The sequence below is a fragment of the Diabrotica virgifera genome, chromosome 1 (assembly GCF_917563875.1).
Source record: "Diabrotica virgifera virgifera chromosome 1, PGI_DIABVI_V3a".
Taxonomy (NCBI): Eukaryota; Metazoa; Arthropoda; class Insecta; order Coleoptera; family Chrysomelidae; genus Diabrotica; species Diabrotica virgifera.
Genome location: NC_065443.1, coordinates 269,396,759 through 269,415,607, shown reverse-complemented (window position 1 = coordinate 269,415,607; position 18,849 = coordinate 269,396,759). Strand labels below are relative to the sequence as shown.

Sequence of the window (18,849 nt, the reverse complement as noted above, 5' to 3'; positions counted from 1 at the left end):
CGTAATTTTTATCACAATTTAAATACGTAATATGAAACACGTAGTTTTTACGTCGATTTGTTCCACCATAATTCACGTTTTAAATACGTGATATGAAAAACGTAATTTTTACGTCGATTTTGCGTCGTTTTTTAGATTTATTTTTCATTTTATGGTTTTAGAAATACACGATAATTGAATGAGTCCGCCGAATAACGTAAGCGCCACATGGTTTGTTTTTGAGAAGTCAAAGAAAAAGTTTTAATATTGTGATAATGGTGAGTTTACACATTTTAAAGGTGAGTAATACAATATGTATTTTGTATTTAAAAACTGTATTACTAACCCTTAAAATGTATAAACTCACCATTATCACAATATTAAAACTGTTTCTTTGGCTTCTCAAAAACAAACCATGTGGCGCTTACAACGTTATTCGGTAGACCCATTCAATTATTTGTATGGGCATTGTTAGTATTTCAATTTTTCCATTTAAGTAAAACCAAATGGAAGGCTCGTTAAAATGCATAGAATTACAATATCCTCAATGCAACATAATATATAATGTACATAGAATTTTCACTTTTTATATTATATTTACTGTGTCAAAACTGAAACAACATAATATGTATAAACTAATAAATCATTTATTAACAAATTAAAAATTAAGTCACAATTTAATAACAAACTTCAGTTTAAACCATTTAAGTTATATTTATAATAGTTATATAATATATATATAACCCAAACCCAGCATACAAACACAGCATAGGTATCAGTGATAACCCATATTGCGCCTGTGGTGGAATTGGAGATCTACAGCACCTCATATTGGAGTGTGGACAGTACAGACAAAATATTAAAATAATGTATAAAGAGTTAGTTGATCTAAATTGCCCTTTACCTATTAATTTAAATAAAATGATTTTTTTAAAATAATCAGCAGACGTTAAAATGTCTTTACAAATATGTAACGTCCTGTACATTTAAATTTTAAATAGGCTTAGGTAATAAAATTTAAAATAATTGTAAACATATCACACAAAATTGTAAAATGTATCCATGAATATTATAACACACTGTAAATTTAGATTATAAGTGGGCTTAGATGATTAAATTAATTGTTATTGTAATACCATACAAAAACAAATAGTCTGGCTAATTGGCTAAGCCAAAGCATTATGAACAAAAAATAAAAAAACAGTTATGTAATATATACCTATAATTATTATATTTATACCACACACTTTAAAGGTAGGATTCCGACAACGACTGCAGATGGCAGTTACAGTTGTCACCATGACAGACGTCATTATTTTGCAATATTAATTTGCATAATTATTAGCAACTGACGTTCTGCCGGACAGCAGTTGCAGTCAAATGTCGGAATCAGTCTCGTACAAATAAATAGTGCAAAGTAGTAACGTCCGTAATGCTGACAACTGCAACTGATGTTTGTAGTTGACGTCTGCAGTCGTTGTCAGAATCGTACCTTTAGTCAGAAATGAATACATACAAATAAGACCCAATATATTGAATTTCAATGAAAACTATCTGCTTTATATTTATAAATTTTAAGGAAAACGATTGAATGATAAAAATAGGACAAAACTATAATAGTCTGTGTTCTCACATATATTTTCATGCTCTTATAATCCTCAAATTGATTCCAAATAATTATTACATATTTTTGCATACAAAAAGATCTAAAGACACCTGAAAAATATATTTTTTGATTAAGGAACTGCAATGACCAAATTAAAATGATAAAAACAATTTACATGTGATATCTGATAATACACACTTAAAAGACTAATTCATAAATACTCATGATGACGAAGTAAGTACATTATAATTAAAAATGAAGAACTATTTTCATATCGCTGCAAAATAAAGCCAAAGCCGTCTTATATTTCAGTTTGTTTAGAGAGTGCAACAAGCACTCTGACCGAACAGTTTCAAAATTCATTAGTTTTTCATCAGAGAATGCATATGTTGCTATCTCCAAACCCTCTACATAACTGTAACATCTGTACATGCATTGGGTTCTTCGTCTTCTGTCTTGCTGTGGGCATACTCAGCTGCAAATAAGATTGCTGCAATATGGCTGCAAACTTCACTATTACCGGCCATACACATACAATGTGCATTTGCTATGCCATTGGAACTGGCTATCACCCAAGCATCTAGTGGTTTAGCGTTAGCTTTTTGTGAATTCTTCACCTAAAAAAATATTTTATCTTTGTGGGCATGCTTCAACTATAAAAATTTATTTTTATTTGAGTATTTGCGTTCTTTACAATGATTGAGAATATTTTAAAATCAGACATTCATATAATATAATTTTAGGACAAACAATCATGACTGTTTATTATTCTCTTTTCTATCATAGCAATTACATGTCGTCGACCTAATCTGTAAACTGCGTAACTCCATTTATCCAAATTTTCAAAAAACTACAAAATCACAAAAAACTATTTCTCTAAATATGCCTAATGTGAATACTACATATCTCCCATTTTAAAAGATATGATGCTAAAATGGAATAATTTTTAGATACACATATCACTAACATTTGTATATTGTTTAATGAGTACAGTCGGAAAAATAAAAGAATACCCATGAACGAACATATAAAACACGCTGTATTTTCCTGTCACCGTGTCACACAAAAAATTGGCCAGCGAAATTACATGTAATAATTAATAGTTATTGTTATATGTACTTGCACTGGACAATTTCCTTTGTGATACGGTGACAGGAAAATACAGCGTGTTTTATATGTTCGTTCATGGGTATTCTTTCATTTTTCCGACTGTATTTAATATTATTTACCACCAACTTTTTCTTGAAAATATCACTTTCTAAACAGTGAGGTCAGTCGTGTGGTATGAGAAACTGAGGAGTTACATATTTTTCGTACTAAATTTGCCGCAAGGGAGATACAGTGTATACGAAGATGTCACTATTTACTGTACTGGTAAAAATATGAATGTACATCCTTTTTAAACAAGTAGGGATTTTTTTCAAATAAATGGCAGTAATAACTCATTTTCAGAGAAATATGGAGTTTACAAATTAGGACGACAATACAGTTGGAAAAATGAAAGAATACCCATGAACGATCACATCAGTCACATATTATTCAGATTATTAATAATCTATCTCTCTCGTTTGTTATTTATGGAAAAAAACAGCAAATACAAAATATGTGATTGATGTGACGTTTTGGGTATTCTTTCATTTTTCGACTGTATGTCTGGTTTCATACAGATATATAAACGTAAATAAATCTAATATTTAAATCCAATTTATCCAAAAGACACTAATACTGTTATTCATATATTTCTTAATGGTGAATAAATAAAATAAAGGCATACCTTTCCAACAATAATATAGAAATCATTAACAATTTTGTTAACAAAACAAATCCAGTTGTAAAGGCTCTTATGTGCCTGAAGGCTTTTGTATGCTTTCATCTGCTATTTAAAGTAGTCTAACTGTGAGACTCCACCAGATATGTATAAATATTTATAATAGCATTATAATAGTAATTGGTGGAATATCTAAATGTCCAATTATTTTCAGCTTCAATGAATATCTAAAACAATAAAAGAAATAATGTTATTGCTTGCAAAATTCATCATTATTGATAAATATTAGGGAAAAATGAATAATAAATAAAAATTGTTTCGCCTACCTTTCTCACTTTCTCCAACATCTGGAGGTTCCAATAATAATTTCATTAAATAATCACTTTGCATTGTGGTAAGTTTATTAAGTTCACAAATGACAAACAAAAGTGAAAAGATGATACAAAAATACAAATACAAACTCCAACATAACCTTTGTTTTGTAACTTTTGACGCTTTTGACAAGTAAGCTCCTCCCAATTTCGTGACGTCAGACTTAGGCTTTGCTTAGGCTGTCTGAAATGAAAACGTGTTTTTAAAGGTATTTTAACGTCATTAATCTTAAGTATTTAAAATCACCTACAAAAGATGTTTACACGACGTAATGTTCAAACACGTGTATATATTCAACCAAACACTGACGTTTCCTCGGCGTTATTGACGTCACTTGGTTGCCTGGGTTCGTTTCAAAGATATTTGCTTGGTTCCATACTTTATCTCAACCATACTTTATCTCATTTTTGAGTTATTAAGTATACCTACCTACGGAAAAATTATTCCAAAAATTTCAAAAAAAAAAATTCATTACTTGTAATCACGGATTACTAAAAACTTTTTACTTACTTTTTTGCTTAGTGAACTGCTATTATTATTAAAATTTCAAGTCAATATGTAAGAGCTGTAGCCACCTGGGCATACATGTAGGTACCTACGCCGAAATAATTGCCAGCCTAAACCTTGAAATGCTGCATATAATGTTTCTAATGGTGCAAACATTCCAATTTGAATTAATTTCGTAGAGCTTGAACTTCTAAATTATTTTACTAAAGATACTATAAATCGACGAATACGAATGAATTTACATCAGCCAAACTTTCGGAGGTGTGTACATCAATACATTTGTGAGCTAGAGCCATATTCTAAAAATAACTTTTAAGTATGTTTTGTCGTATTTGTTAATTGATATACTTTTAAAATGTACATTATATGTCTGTAACTTTGACTTGTCTCATACATGTACAACTTTGTATAATGTCGCATGTGATGAATAAATTTGACTTTGACTTTGAAAAAAAACTGTACTGTAAATATATAAAATGTACAAAAAGTACTACCTATAAACTAGTTTATTACATTCCTACCTAACTAGCGCTTCCTATCGTGAGAAATTTTAAGGTAGCCCCAAACAGCCATTTTACCATCTACTGGTAAGTACTTCTTCACGGTACCATTCGTTAAACCTCTTTCGGATTCCGTTATTCGATCATAATTCGTAAGATGTCGCTCTCCGTACTATTTTTAATTTGCTTTATTAAACAATGATATAATATATTATTAATTTATTATTTTTGTACATTCCCTTCAGTGTTAGTAATTTATATGTTAAAGAAAAAAACATGTATCAATCGCTGGGCCCTAAAAAATTAACAACATATCGGATTTGGCAATTCGCAAAAGTCGACTACCATTTTTGGAGAGAAAACTTACAATATATTGGCGACTTGTATTTCTGGAAAATATTCTGGGCGTACTACACCCTGTGCAAAATTAACCGGCCTCATTAAAAATGGGTGTCCGATTTAAGTGATTTTTTAATGTGTTATAGCCTTATTCCTTGACAATATCGTTATAATAATACTGTTGCTAAACAGGTAAATTTTCATTGTATACCGGGTGTACGAATCAAATTGTGTTTTTTTCTTAAAGTTTGCATCACCCTGTGGAATATTCTAGAATCTGTAGGATACTAAAATTAAAACTTATCTATAGCCTCATGCTTTCTCAACATTTTGTAGTTTGATTCATTCGCTTATATTGGATAATAAAAAAGTTAGGTGCTTTAACAACTAGACATGTTTTTTTATCAATACAGGGTGTTTTTAAAAATTTTTGGCAAAGTTTAAGGGGTGCATGAAAAAATAATGACAGTTTGCTTTATAAATTTATGTCCGCAAATGCTTCGTTTCCGAGATAGAAGTTGTTGAAATTTTTCTGAAACACTGACGATTTATTACTTTAAAACCGGTTGAGACGTGCACGTGCAATTTGGTGGTTTTTAATACGTAGTTATTCCATATTTGTTAGCATACAATTAAGCATTTAAGATCCACCATTGGCGCGCATAGGGGTAATATGATGGCTCATATTAGCCGTGTCAAAAAATATGCAATAACTACGTCATAAAACCCACCAAATTGCATTTGCATATCTCAACCGGTTTTAAAGCAATAAATAAATCGTCAGTTTGTCAGAAAAATCTCAACATCCCCTATTTTGGAAATGAAGCATTTGCGGACATAAGTTTATAAAGCAAACTGTCATTATTTTTCATGCAGAATAAACTTTGCTAATTTTCTTTAAAAACACCCTGTATTGATAAAAACATGTCTAGTTGTTAAAGCACCTACCTTTTTAATTATCCAATATAAGCAAATCAACCAAACAACAACTTGTTGAGAAAGCATGAGGCTATAGTCAGTTTTTAATTTCAGTATTCTGCAAATGCTAGAATATTCCACAGGGTGATGCAAAGTTTAAGAGAAAAACACAGTTTGATTCGTACACCCGATATACAATAAAAATTTACCTATTTAGTAACAATATTACTATAACGATATTGTCAAGGAACAAGGCTATAACATATTAAAAAAATCACTTCAATCGGATAACAGGTTTAGGAGATATAAGACATCAAAACTGACCCATTTTTAAGCTGGCCGGTTAATTTTGGCCCAGAGTGTAGTAGGCTAACAACAGAGTTCGGAAACAATTTAAATTTTTATTTTTCTGTATTAGATATAGACTGGCTAGTATCAATATTTATACCTATAGATGAATCGCTAAAAAACTTAAGGTGCAAGAAATGTGAACAGACGGGAGTAAAAATTGCTGACAATTATTTTAAAATCTTTTGTTTGCCGATGATCAAATAATTTTAGCAGCAGAAAAATACAACATGGTCTATAGTTATGATAAAACATGTGTAACAATTATTTCGAAGCTGGAATTTGGAACGTAATAATGATAAAATGCAATATGGTCTTTGATGCAAACACCACAAAATGAACAAAGTGGGAAATAAATGAATTAGGGCCGGTATTTCAATAGCTACTTAAGCTTTTGCTTAGCTAAGCCTGTGTTAAAAGTTAAGGAGAAGCTTAAGCCGGGTGCTGTATTTCCATCATTTCCTTAACTAAACTGATGCTCAACTGTAAAGTTAATTGGTTTGGTACCTCTGAATACGTCAAAATGCCAAAACTAACTGTTCTGGGGTAAAACCCACTACTGTTGACGTTTAATTTTATATTGTCATCTGTATCAATGTCAATTACTTCACATAATTTTGTGTACATGGTACATGTGTTGTTAGTTTATTGTCTATATTTTCTCTGGGTTATATTTTTATTGCTATTTTGCATAAGCAATAGATCCAGGAGCGTCATTTGAAATTTTGATAGGGGGGGGGCAAGCATTATACAGTATGTCCCTGTAAGTTGTATCCATATGGAAAACTTTTTTATTATTAATTTTACGAAAAAAAGTTATTCGTTATAAAAAGCTCTGCATGGTCCAAAACCATGATTTAACCATCAAATACCAAATTTTTTGAATATTATACGAGGTATGTCAAAATGTTTGAATTTCACTCAAGAGTAAAGTAGCTTTATTTATCACAATATTGAAAATTACTATTATGAAAAGTTGTTTGGAATTAAAAACTGTATTCTAGTATGCAATTACATCCTAATTGAAAATTTTTTTGTTTGAAAAATTATGGATAACTAACATTATTTTCAGTTATTTTAATTCAGATAACTCTTTTATTATTAATTTTTCGAAAAAAAGTGATTCTTAATAAAAAGTTCTGCATGGTCTAAAATCTAAAATACAACCATCTTATGTCAAATTTTATCAATTTTATACGAGGTATGTCAAAAAAGGTAAATTTAGATCAAAAGTAAAGTACCTTTATAGTTCAGAATATTTCAATTAGAAGGATGTAATTACATACTGGAACATAGTTTTTAATTCTAAATAATTTTTCATAATAACAATTTTCGATATTGTGAAAAATAAATGTATTTTACTCTTGAGCGAAATTCATATTTTTTGACATACCTCGTATAAAATTGATAAACTTTGACATAAGATAGTTGTATTTTAGCTTTTAGACCATGCAGAACTTTTTATTAAGAATCACTTTTTTTCGTAAAATTAATAATGAAAGAGTTATCTGAATTAAAATAACTGAAAATAAGGTTAGTTATCCATAATTAAAAAAAAAAATTTTCAATTAGAATGATGTAATTGCATACTAGAACACAGTTTTTAATTCCAAACAACTTTTCATAATAGTAATTTTCAATATTGTGAAAAATAAAGCTACTTTACTCTTGAGTGAAATTCAAACTTTTTGACATACCTCGTATAATATTCAAAAAATTTGATATTTGATGGTTAAATCTTAGGTTCTGGACCATGCAGAGTTTTTATAAAGAATAACTTTTTTTCGTAAAATTAATAATAAAAAAGTTTTCCATATGGATACAACTTACAGGGACATACTGTATATACAATACATTTATATGCAAACATAATACAAAATTGATCTATTTTTTGTAAATTTCAGTAGTTTTCAGGGCCAGGGGGGGGCAAATGCCCCCCCTGCCCCCTATCAAATGACGCCCCTGAATAGATCCGTCTTTGTAATTTTGTTTATTGGATATATTCCTTAAAATGTCAAATTCGAATATAAATTTATTTTTGTAAAATAAATATACCTACCAAGCATTGTGAAATAATTTTCATGTGCCTACACCTTCCAAAAGTAGTAAGAATTTTAATAATCGTTATTACGATTAATAAATTAATAGATTAATAGATTAATAGATTATTATTTAATAATCTAACAATAACGTTATTACTGAAAAGTTGGTTTTCAAAATAACTTTCTAATTAATACTCTATAGAAATAACCTCAAAAAACAGAAAACAAATTTTAAGCAAAGGCTTAAACCAACTCCCGCGCGAGCTTAAAATTATTTGGTTTAAGCCTAGGCTTAAGCCTCAAATTGAAGTGGAAATACAGGCATCTAAGCTTAAGCAAAGGCTTAAAGTAAGCTTTGACTTAAGTGAGGTTGGAAATACCGGCCCTTAGAGTATTAATGAATGTGAAAGAAACACTAAATACTAAACTAGTATTTTTTGGATTATTTTTACGTTTGCTATTCTTCTTGCTTGTTAAAAAAATTACTTTATGTATTTTACAATAAACCTTTATAGTTAATGCATGTATTTTCTTGTTAAAAAACTGACAACGAATAGCAATGAAGGGGGCACCTAAACCTCCAGCGCCCAGGGCCCGAAGTTAAGTTTAAACCGGCACTGATCTGGGGGTCTCATTTATACACCATACAACTAACATAACTGTTCTCGAGGGGCTACGAAAAGACAAAGAAATAATTAACACCGTAAAGAAAACCGACCTCTACAGTTAATTTTATAAGGCAAGATGGAGGGCGAGAGCGGCCCTGGTCGCAGACATATATTATAATAGCTGGCCAATATCAGAAAATGGATTGGTCTAACATTTTACTTTTATTTGCCACACTTCACTGCTATAAGTTACAACGCCCCGGATTATGGTGTTATATATTTATTGTTTATTGGCTTTCGATTTTGTCTGATCCCAGAGGAACGGCTTTTAGTATCGATATTGCTCGCCTACCCTGTATGTTTCTGTACCTCATTTCATGGTCCATTGTGCCGTCATTCGTAATAGGTAATCCTAGATATTTATATTTTGCAGGAGGCTCCATGTGTTCTCCACTTTTTAATATTAACTCCTGTTTTGCCCCATCGATTCACTTAGTTTCTGTTTTATTAGTGTTTACCTCTAGTCCCCATCAGGGCCGCCGAGAGGGCGGTACAGGCGGTACATTTTACCGGGGGGCGATGTAAGGGGCCTGGCGTTGACCAGACCAAAGACGTAATTTTTCCTGTTTTTTTCTCTCTTCATTTTTTGTCCATGATACGTTTAATTAAAATCCTCGGCTATATTTAACATGTCCTTTAGTTGATTTGGTGTAAAATTTTAACAGCAATAAATCACGGAAATCAAATGCTGCAGTGCAGTCAGATAACTATGGATATGGAGAATTAAAATATATCAGGGCTTCTAGAAGATTTATAAAAAAGCAAAAATTGATTGAAGAATATACAGGGTCAGAATCTAAAGGGATCATGTCTTCCATTGTTGAAGAATGTGAATTAGTTACCAGCAATAATTATGGAATAAAACCATAATTTACATCAAATAAAGAAAAACTGGGCAAGAAGCCTCTGATTTTTTGATGATTGCCTGGGCCTAGTAGTGATGCGACTGATAATTTTGAGCCAGACGCAATATTTCGCTGTGAACTATTTAATATTGTCAAATAATAAGCAATTTAACCAAAAATATAAATTTCGCCGTGAACTAATTAATATTGTCAAATAATAAGCAATTTAACCAGAATATTTAATGCGGTAAATGAAATTGATTCGCTATTTAACATTTTGTGAACATTCCGAGATGACGATGACGAGGATATTTAGAAAAAAATTGATATATTGCGCGAGTTTTATAAAGAAGACATCAGTGAAGAATTGATAGATGAATTTTTTCATTTGAGAGCGATAACGAGGATAATATTGGTAAATCTCAACTTTCTCCAATCTTCTTCTTTACGTGCCATCTCCACGACGAAGATTGGCAATCATCATTGCTATTCTAACTTTTGACACTACAGCCCGAAAGAGTTCAGTTGAGTTGAATCCAAACGGTTCTCTGAGATTTCTCTGCCAGGACATTTTTCTTCTACCTATGCTGCGCCTTCCTTGAATCTTTCCCTGCAATTTATCCAATAGATTTACTTAATAAAATTAAACATCTCAAATTAGATTCATTATTTCCTAACGGCGTTATTGCGTTAAGAATATTTTGCACATTGTCAGTGACAGTCGCAAAAGCGAAAAGATCCTTTAGTTTTTTTCCCGCATAAAGAATGCTGCGATATCTACAATGAAACAAGATTGGTTAATAAACTCGCCTATCAACTTTGTGCATTGAGAATGATTTGGTAAAATCATGCGATTTTTCAAAAGTTATAGACATCTTTTCCAATCAGAAAACTCGAAAAGTACCTGTATTATAAATATTTTCAGTAGTAATTGCACAAGAGCTCTAAAATTCTATATTACTTTTAGAGATCGAGTGCAATTTTTTGCGATTATTTCATGAATAAAACTGTTCAAAACCAAAATTTTATTGTAATTTATTTATGTAAGTACAAATTAGTACAATTAAATACACAGTTGTTATAAATATTTTTGACGGTTGAAAGTCATCACTTTTATAATTTTTAAAACATTGGTTGTCATTAATGTCACTGAATGTATTTTTTCATAGCAACGAAGGGCATCTGACGTAATATACTTGACGACGGGAAATTATCAAAAATTATCGGGTATAGTATCACAAGAGAGTGAGAATAAGTTGAAAATATTGCGACAGTTTTTCGAAAATTTGTTATCTGGCAATAGACACGAGAGCCCGCAGGGCTCGAGTGGCTATTGCCCAATGACAACAAATTTGAGTAAAAATGAAACATGACTTTCTTAGTTATTCTTACTTTCGTGTGATATTCGTAAGATTATTTTTTAATACGTATATCATGGATATTTTGTTAAATGTGACAGTTGTCAAAACTAGGAAACTGGTTGCCATTAAACAGAAACAATCTACTTAAAAAAATGCTATCGGTAATTTTCTACAGTAGAAAATTCTCAGTATAATTTTAATATGATTGGACAGAATTAAACACGTGATCAAATATCTAACTATACGATTGGAAGTTAAAATCATTAAAAAATAATCAGCTTAATTTTTATTTTTGTAGCTTTCTATTGGTCAGAATCTTCTATGAATGAAATAATCACTATTATAAATATATTCAAAACTTAACAAAATTTATATTTGAAATGTTTCTTATTACATATTTTTACTATTGACAATTTTATTTCTATAATAGTTGAACATTTTTTCTCACAATAAAACACTGAAAAACGTTTGTTTTCTATACTTCCACAAAATTTATTACAACTATGTTATTACTACAGCTGTTTCGGCAAAGTGCCTTTCTCAAGTGATATATTTTACAATGTGTTTGCCTTTTTAAGTCTTTAACTGAAGAGGTTGAGGAGTGGGGAGCTGTTTGTCTCAAGTTGGTCATTCAGAATTATATCTGTATTTTTCAATTTATTAATTTCCATTGATTCTAAAAGTGATAGCTTAAGGCCTTTATTTTGAATATGTAGAATTTGAAACTCTTCATTGAAAGAATGATTATGATCTAGAAGGTGAAGTGCGTATGTAGAAGTGTCTGTTTTTCTATTGTTGAAAGCCCTTTTGTGTTCTGCTATCCGTTTGTCAAAAGTTCTGCCAGCTTGACCGATGTAAGGTTTCGGACAGTCACCACAAGTTAGTTTGTACACACCACTCTGTAGTTGCTTTCTCTTTCGGCTTTTATTGTTTTTAATATGTTTGCTTAAGTTGTTGTTAGTTCTGAAAGCTGGTGTTATTCCTTTCTTTTTTATGTATCTGGCTATTTTTGTTGTTATTTTGCCAGTATATGTGAGAGAGCAGAAGGTACTGGGTTCTTTTTGTGGTGGTGGATACACTAATTTCAAGGCTTTCTTATGGAGTTTTTGGTTTAAAATGTTGTTAACTGTTTGTTCGTTATAGCCATTGTTTACTGCTATTTGCCTAATGATATTTAGTTCTGTCTCGAAGTTATTTTTTGTCATAGGAATTTCTGTCAGTCTATGTATCATGCTATGGTAGGCTGCTAATTTGTGTTGTGTAGGATGGGATGATAAATTGTGTATAGTTGTGTCAGTATGGGTAGGTTTATGATATACGGAGAACTCATGTTTGTTGTGTAGTCTGGTAATCGTTACATCTAGAAAATTTATGCAATTATTCTGTTCTGTTTCTATTGTGAACTCAATATTAAAATGAAGTGAATTAATGTATGATAGAAAATGGTCAAGTTGTCTGTTAGTTCCTGTAAAGCAGACTAGTATGTCATCCACGTATCTCCACCAATATAAGAACTGTTTAAATACGGGGTGTTTAGAAAACAAACGTTTTTCAGTGATTTATTGTGAGATAAAATGAACTTCCATCAAGTAACGGTCGAATCCATCAATTATTTGAACATTTTTACTCTTTACTTTTTGTCGGGGGCCCGTTCGCCACTTCTTGCCATTAACTGTACATAAAACAGTAATTTGACAAATATTACAGCAAACAGCTAATTTTGGTTTTACCACAAGAGGTTAATGATTCCTTTTTTGTATTTCGATTGAATTGAAAGTGAAATATCTGTTAAGTTTTGTTGGATTTACGTATAATTTCGATTCAAATCCAATACATGAAGGGTGGATATATACAATGTGTCTGCGTTACTTGGAACCATATGGGAAACTTTTTTAATATTTTTTGTATATAAACAATTTTACGAAAAAAAGTTATTCTTTATAAAGTACTCTGCATAGTCTAAAACCTAAGACACAATCATCAGATATCAAATTTTATCGACAGTATACGAGGTATGTCAAAAAATATGAATTTCGCTCAAGAGTAAAGTGCCTTTATATTTCACAATATCGGAAACTGTCACTTATAAAAGTTTTTTGTAATTAAAAATTATGTTATAATGTGCTACACTGTTCTAATTGAAAAAAAAAAACTTTGAAAATTTTCCTCAAATCACGGACACCCAACACCATTTTTATATATGATAGCTCCGTTATTATTAATATTACTAAAACAAGTTGTTCTTTTAAAACTTTCTGCATAGTCTGACAACTAAGATAAAATTATATGATATTAAATGTTGTCAATTTTATACGAGGTATGTCAAAAATATGAATTTCGCTGAAGAGTAAAGTACTTTTATTTTTCACAATATTGACATTTGTTATTATAAAAAGTTGTTTAGAATTAAAAACTATGTTTCAATATGCAATTGCATCCTTTTAGTTGAAATATTGTGAACTATAAAGGTATTTTACTCTTGTGCGAAATTCATATTTTTTTAATAGCTCGTATAAAATTGAAAAATGTTACCAAAACTTATTTTTAAAAAAAATCTTTCACAGTCAATGTTATTACGAAGGTCACAGTATTGCTGTATTATTTTTATCCCTTCCGATTTTGTAATTACACATGTACGGGAAGAGTAGGTTTTTGTGACAGGAATCACTATTATAATTCGATTTTCTAAAATCTCCAGGTCACTTATTTTCATTTTTAAAAGTTCATCGCACCTACAGGCTCCGGAAATGCCAATAATTAAAGCAACCTAAAAAAATTTAATATAACATATATTTAATATGCACTAAATAAATTAAAATTACCTTTTGAGGAAGATATTCTATCGGGGCATTGTTTAAAAATGTATCGATGTCTGCTTCAGAAAAAACACTTGACTTTTTAGCTTGATATCCCACATTCTGCCTTTTCAAAAATGCCCGCAATTTTGCGTATTTACTAATATCAACATTATGCCTAAAGTTTAATACTGCTCGCAACATCGAATATCTTGACCATAATGTGGAGGCTTTATTTGGTTTACTCATTTCACAAAAATAAGCAAGAATACCGCCTCAGAGGTATGCTGCACACCTTTAGCCACGCATCATTTACTGTATAGTTCATAGGTATTTTCATACCTCTCCCTGCTTTTTTCAGGAATTATTCCTTCAGTAGCTCTCTCTGCAGCTACCCGCAGTTCTGGTGGCGTACATTCAAATTCACTATCAGACATTTTTGTAAAATAAACACAATTTGATTATATGTGCAATTAATGGCGTCGTGTATCGCCTAAATATCAGATTCAACAAACTTGTTTTGTTACCTAGCAACGATCTCACAGGTTACTTAAAATAATTCATCTTATCACATAATGAAAATGGATACAGATATTTGAAACGAAATTATTATTGGTAGATTGTGAGTATTAGAAATCCATAAAATACTAACCGATTGTGAGTAAAAAATAGTATACAAACCTCGCGGGAACTCATTCTAGCCTCGCGTCTGTAGTTTACCTCGGTGCTTCGCACCTCGGTAAACTACCTTGCCGCTCGGCTGAAATAGAGTACTTTCCCGCTAGGTATGTAATATACTATTTTGAGACATTTGAAGTTAAAAATGAAGCGGCATATAAAAAATCGATAAGCTTATTGAGATAAATGTGTTTTTTGATATTTTCGTGTTATTAAAATTGTTGTTTTATTAAACGCTTTTATTTAGTTCAATAGATTGCGTCAAATCTTTGGATGTTAATTTGACTACCTTTTCTTCCATGCAAATGAATGAAAATTTGCAGACATATGCATTCGCGGTGACAATACACGAATAGACAACAAAAAATTTTTGTTTATGTTTATTAATTGTTTAAATAAAAAAAAACGATTTTAATGGAAAAAGGCCTAAATTCTCTTATTTTTTACAATGTAGAAACTTGAAACTTTTACGGATGGTAGCTAATGATATAACCTATACATAATTTCACTTTTTACGTTAATTGTTTACGTTATGCGTCATAAATAAACAATAAAGTTTTAAATTTTGGACACTCATATATTTGTTTATACAGTACGATGCAAGTGAAAGGAATAAATTCGTTATTTCGTAAAAAGGCGACTTGAACCCTGGAATGCTACCTGGGGTACACTTGTACCCCAACCTTGTTTGTAAGTTACACCAATTTGCAGTAGTGGGTGTAGAAAATTTGAAAATAAACTTGTAAATAATAATATAATAAAATATTTTTGTATACAAAATAAATTCTTAGCATGTTATCTTAAGATTGTTAAACGCTTTTATTTAGTTCAATAGATTGCGTCAAATCTTTGGATGTTAATTTGACTACCTTTTCTTCCATGCAAATGAATGAAAATTTGCAGAAATATGCACTCGCGGGAACAATACACGAATAGACAACAAAAAATTTTTGTTTATGTTTATTAATTGTTTAAATAAAAAAAACGATTTTAATGGAAAAAGGCCTAAATTCACTTGTTTTTTACAATGCAGAAACTTGAAACTTTTACGGATTGTAGCTAATGAGATCACCTATACATTATTTCAATTTTTACGTTAATTGTTTACGTTATGCGTCATAAATAAACAATAAAGTTTTAAATTTTGAACACTCATATGTATATTTGTTTATACAGTACGATGCATATGAAAGGAATAAATTCGTTTTTTCGTAAAAAGGCGACTTTAAGGAAAAATCCCGAAAGAGGTCGATTTTTATTTTTAAATTACGATATTTTGGCATATATGTCATACTAGTGACGTCATCCATCTGGGCGCGATGACGTAATCGATGATTTTTTTAAATGAGAATAGGGGATATGCGATAGGTCATTTGAAAGGTCATTTCAATTCTTTATTCAGTAATATAAAAATTTATATAATTAGTTGTACATGGTGTCCAAAAATAATTTTTTAATTAAATTATTTGACAAAAAAGAAGAATGTATGTAATTTATTATTAAACACTTTTCTCTAGGTCAATCGTTTGTGTCAAATATTTAGACGTTAATTTGACTGCCTTTTCTTCAATGAAAATGAATGAAAATTTGCAGACATATGCATTCGCAGGAACAATACACGAATAGTCAATAAAAAAATTTTATGTTTAAATAAAAAATTGTTTAAATAAAAAACACGATTTTAATGGAAAATGCTTAAATTCCCTTGTTTTTTACAATGAAGAAACTTGAAAGTTTTAGAGATTGTAGCTAGTTATATGAACTATACATAATTTCGCTTTTTACGTTAATTGTTTACATTATGCTTCATAAATAAACAATAGATATTAAATTTTTTTTGCCGATTCCGACTAATTTTCATGGTTGTTAATCATGTTATATTTTATACATGTATTTTAATAAACATGATATATTTTAATGTCTGAAAACTGTTAAGGCCGCGTCTCACCATCAAATAATTTGATCAAACAGTTTGAGCAAACTCGGGAAGTACGTCAAAGTGACGTCACAATTGCAGTTTTTTTGAAATTCTAAAAATCTGTGCTCTCACTATCAGTCTAGTTTGATCAAATTTTTTGTATTGAGTTGTCTAACTTGTTTGTACTTTATTTAAAATTAAAATTTTTCATTATTATCCACAATGAACACTCAGGATGTGACGTCACTAACTGTCACTTTCAGTTTGCTCAAACCAGTTTGATCAAATTATTTGATGGTGGGACGCGGCCTTTAGACTAAAAAGTAAAAAATAAAAAAATATAAAAAAAATTTTTTAGGAAACGCTTTTATTTAGTTACGAGTGACTAAAATTAAAAATATTATAAAAAAAATCAACTAAAAAGCAAAAGATAAAAAAATTCAAACACACTCGTTAAAGAAAAGCGTGGGGCGCATCTTCATCGAATAAACGGTTTTCACCCCACGCTTTTCTTTTACGAATGTGTTTGAATTTTTTTATTTTTTGCTTCTAGTTGATTTTTTTATAATATTTTTAATTTTAGTCACTCGTAACTAAATAAAAGCGTTTCCTAAAAATTTTTTTTTATATTTTTTTATTTAGATTATAAAGCTATTATAACGTTAAACGAAAAATTTAAACGTAGAATGAAAGAATGATAGAAATTCCCTTAAAACTTATATAATATAAATAGACAAGGCGAAGACGGCGGTTTCGGTAAAATAATCACATTCTTGAGACATCCCAGAATAAGGTTCAAGAAGTCGCCCACGGGAAAAGTGGGCCAAATTTTTTTTAACAATTTTTTTTAATCAAATTGCAAAAATCAATATTTTTGGCCAGGACAAATGTTTTTTAGATGTTTTAAACCATTCTGAACAAAAAAGGTCTCTTATAATTTTTCTGTAATCTTTCTAAAGTTGATCGTTTTCGAGTTATAAGCAATATAAATTTGAAAAAAACGAAAATTGACGATCCTCAAGGCTTAATAACTCGATTAAAAGTTTTATTATAAAAGTCAGAAAGTGACTAAACCAAAGTTTAAAGCCCCCTCTACAAGATCCTAAAGAAATTTTTGTAATTATTTTATTACTAAGCTGTTATTTTTAAGTAATAATAATGAGCGCCATGCACGTATTAGGCAGCCGTCAATGTGAGTGCGAGAGAGATGACATTCCGGCAGTCAATGGTGCATCTTACTCGCACTCACATTTACAGCCGTGTCAATACGATCTTACCGCTCATGGTTAGTAATTAAAAATAACAGCTTAGTAATAAATTAATGACACAATTTTTTAGGATCATGTAGGGTAAGATTTAAACTTTGATATAGCCACTTTCTGACTTTCATAATAATAATTTTTAACCGAGTTATTAAGTTTCCAAAATGGCAACATACGCGTTTTTCAAATTTTAAATTCGAAAACGATCAACTTTAGAGAAAAATTATAAGAGAACTTTTTTGCCCAAAATGGTCCAAAAAACCTAAAAAAATTTGTACGGATCGAAAATACTTATTTTTAAAATTTGATTAAAAAAAATGTTAAAAAAAAAGTTGGACCAATTTTCGCGTGGGCGACTTCTTGAACCTTATTCTGGGGTGTCTCACGAATGTGATTATGCAAAAAAATCTCATGGGAATATTTTTTCCAACGAACCCGCCGTTTTCGCCTTGTCTAAATGTTTATTTTAATAAATTACCGGGCTTTAAAAAAAGAGGAAATTAAATGTAATTTCTAGTTTCAAATATCTCAGTATTTCTTTTAAGGGACTCTCTACCCTTGGTAATGATGTAGTCTTTCATTCTGCGTTGAAATTTTTCCAAAAATATTTATTGTTTTTTTTTCAGGATATTGTCCGTGGTGATATTTTCCAAATCGAACATTCGCTATCTTTGTCATACAACGCACTCAGTCGAACAGAATGTGGTGACATGACAGTGACAAACAAGGCTACTAAATATTTGATGCGGCTTAAGGAATATTTTGAGTTGTTTGTTAAATAATATTGATAGTATAATTTTATAAATAATAATTGATTTAAGATGTGAAATCACTAGAAATTTATTTATTGTTTATTATTTATGGAAGATCCAAGCACAGAATACATCATGGTATTAGTCTAAGAGCTAGTGAACCCTCCAACTAACGGTCGTCCTGTAAGGCT

General features: G+C 30.3%; 1 protein-coding gene across 1 annotated transcript; it reads right to left on the bottom strand.

Annotated features, from left to right (window-relative positions):
• Positions 1–1,875: 1,875 nt before the first annotated feature.
• On the bottom strand, positions 1,876–3,821 carry LOC126884445 (uncharacterized). Its single transcript, XM_050650371.1, has 3 exons — positions 3,680–3,821; positions 3,360–3,580; positions 1,876–2,202 (listed from the first exon to the last, which is right to left on the bottom strand). Exons 2-3 carry the CDS (start codon positions 3,456–3,458, stop codon positions 1,993–1,995), a joined length of 309 nt encoding a protein of 102 aa, XP_050506328.1. The 5' UTR covers positions 3,459–3,580; positions 3,680–3,821; the 3' UTR covers positions 1,876–1,992.
• Positions 3,822–18,849: the final 15,028 nt, after the last annotated feature.

What these genes read in the sequence shown, in the direction of transcription:
- LOC126884445 (XM_050650371.1), bottom strand. Translation starts at nt 3,458, where the DNA reads ATGAAAGCATACAAAAGCCTTCAGGCACATAAGAGCCTTTACAACTGG. An exon ending in TCTATATTATTGTTGGAAAG is followed by an intron (nt 2,203 to 3,359) that starts GTATGCCTTTAT and finishes ATATTTTTTTAG; the next exon opens with GTGAAGAATTCACAAAAAGC.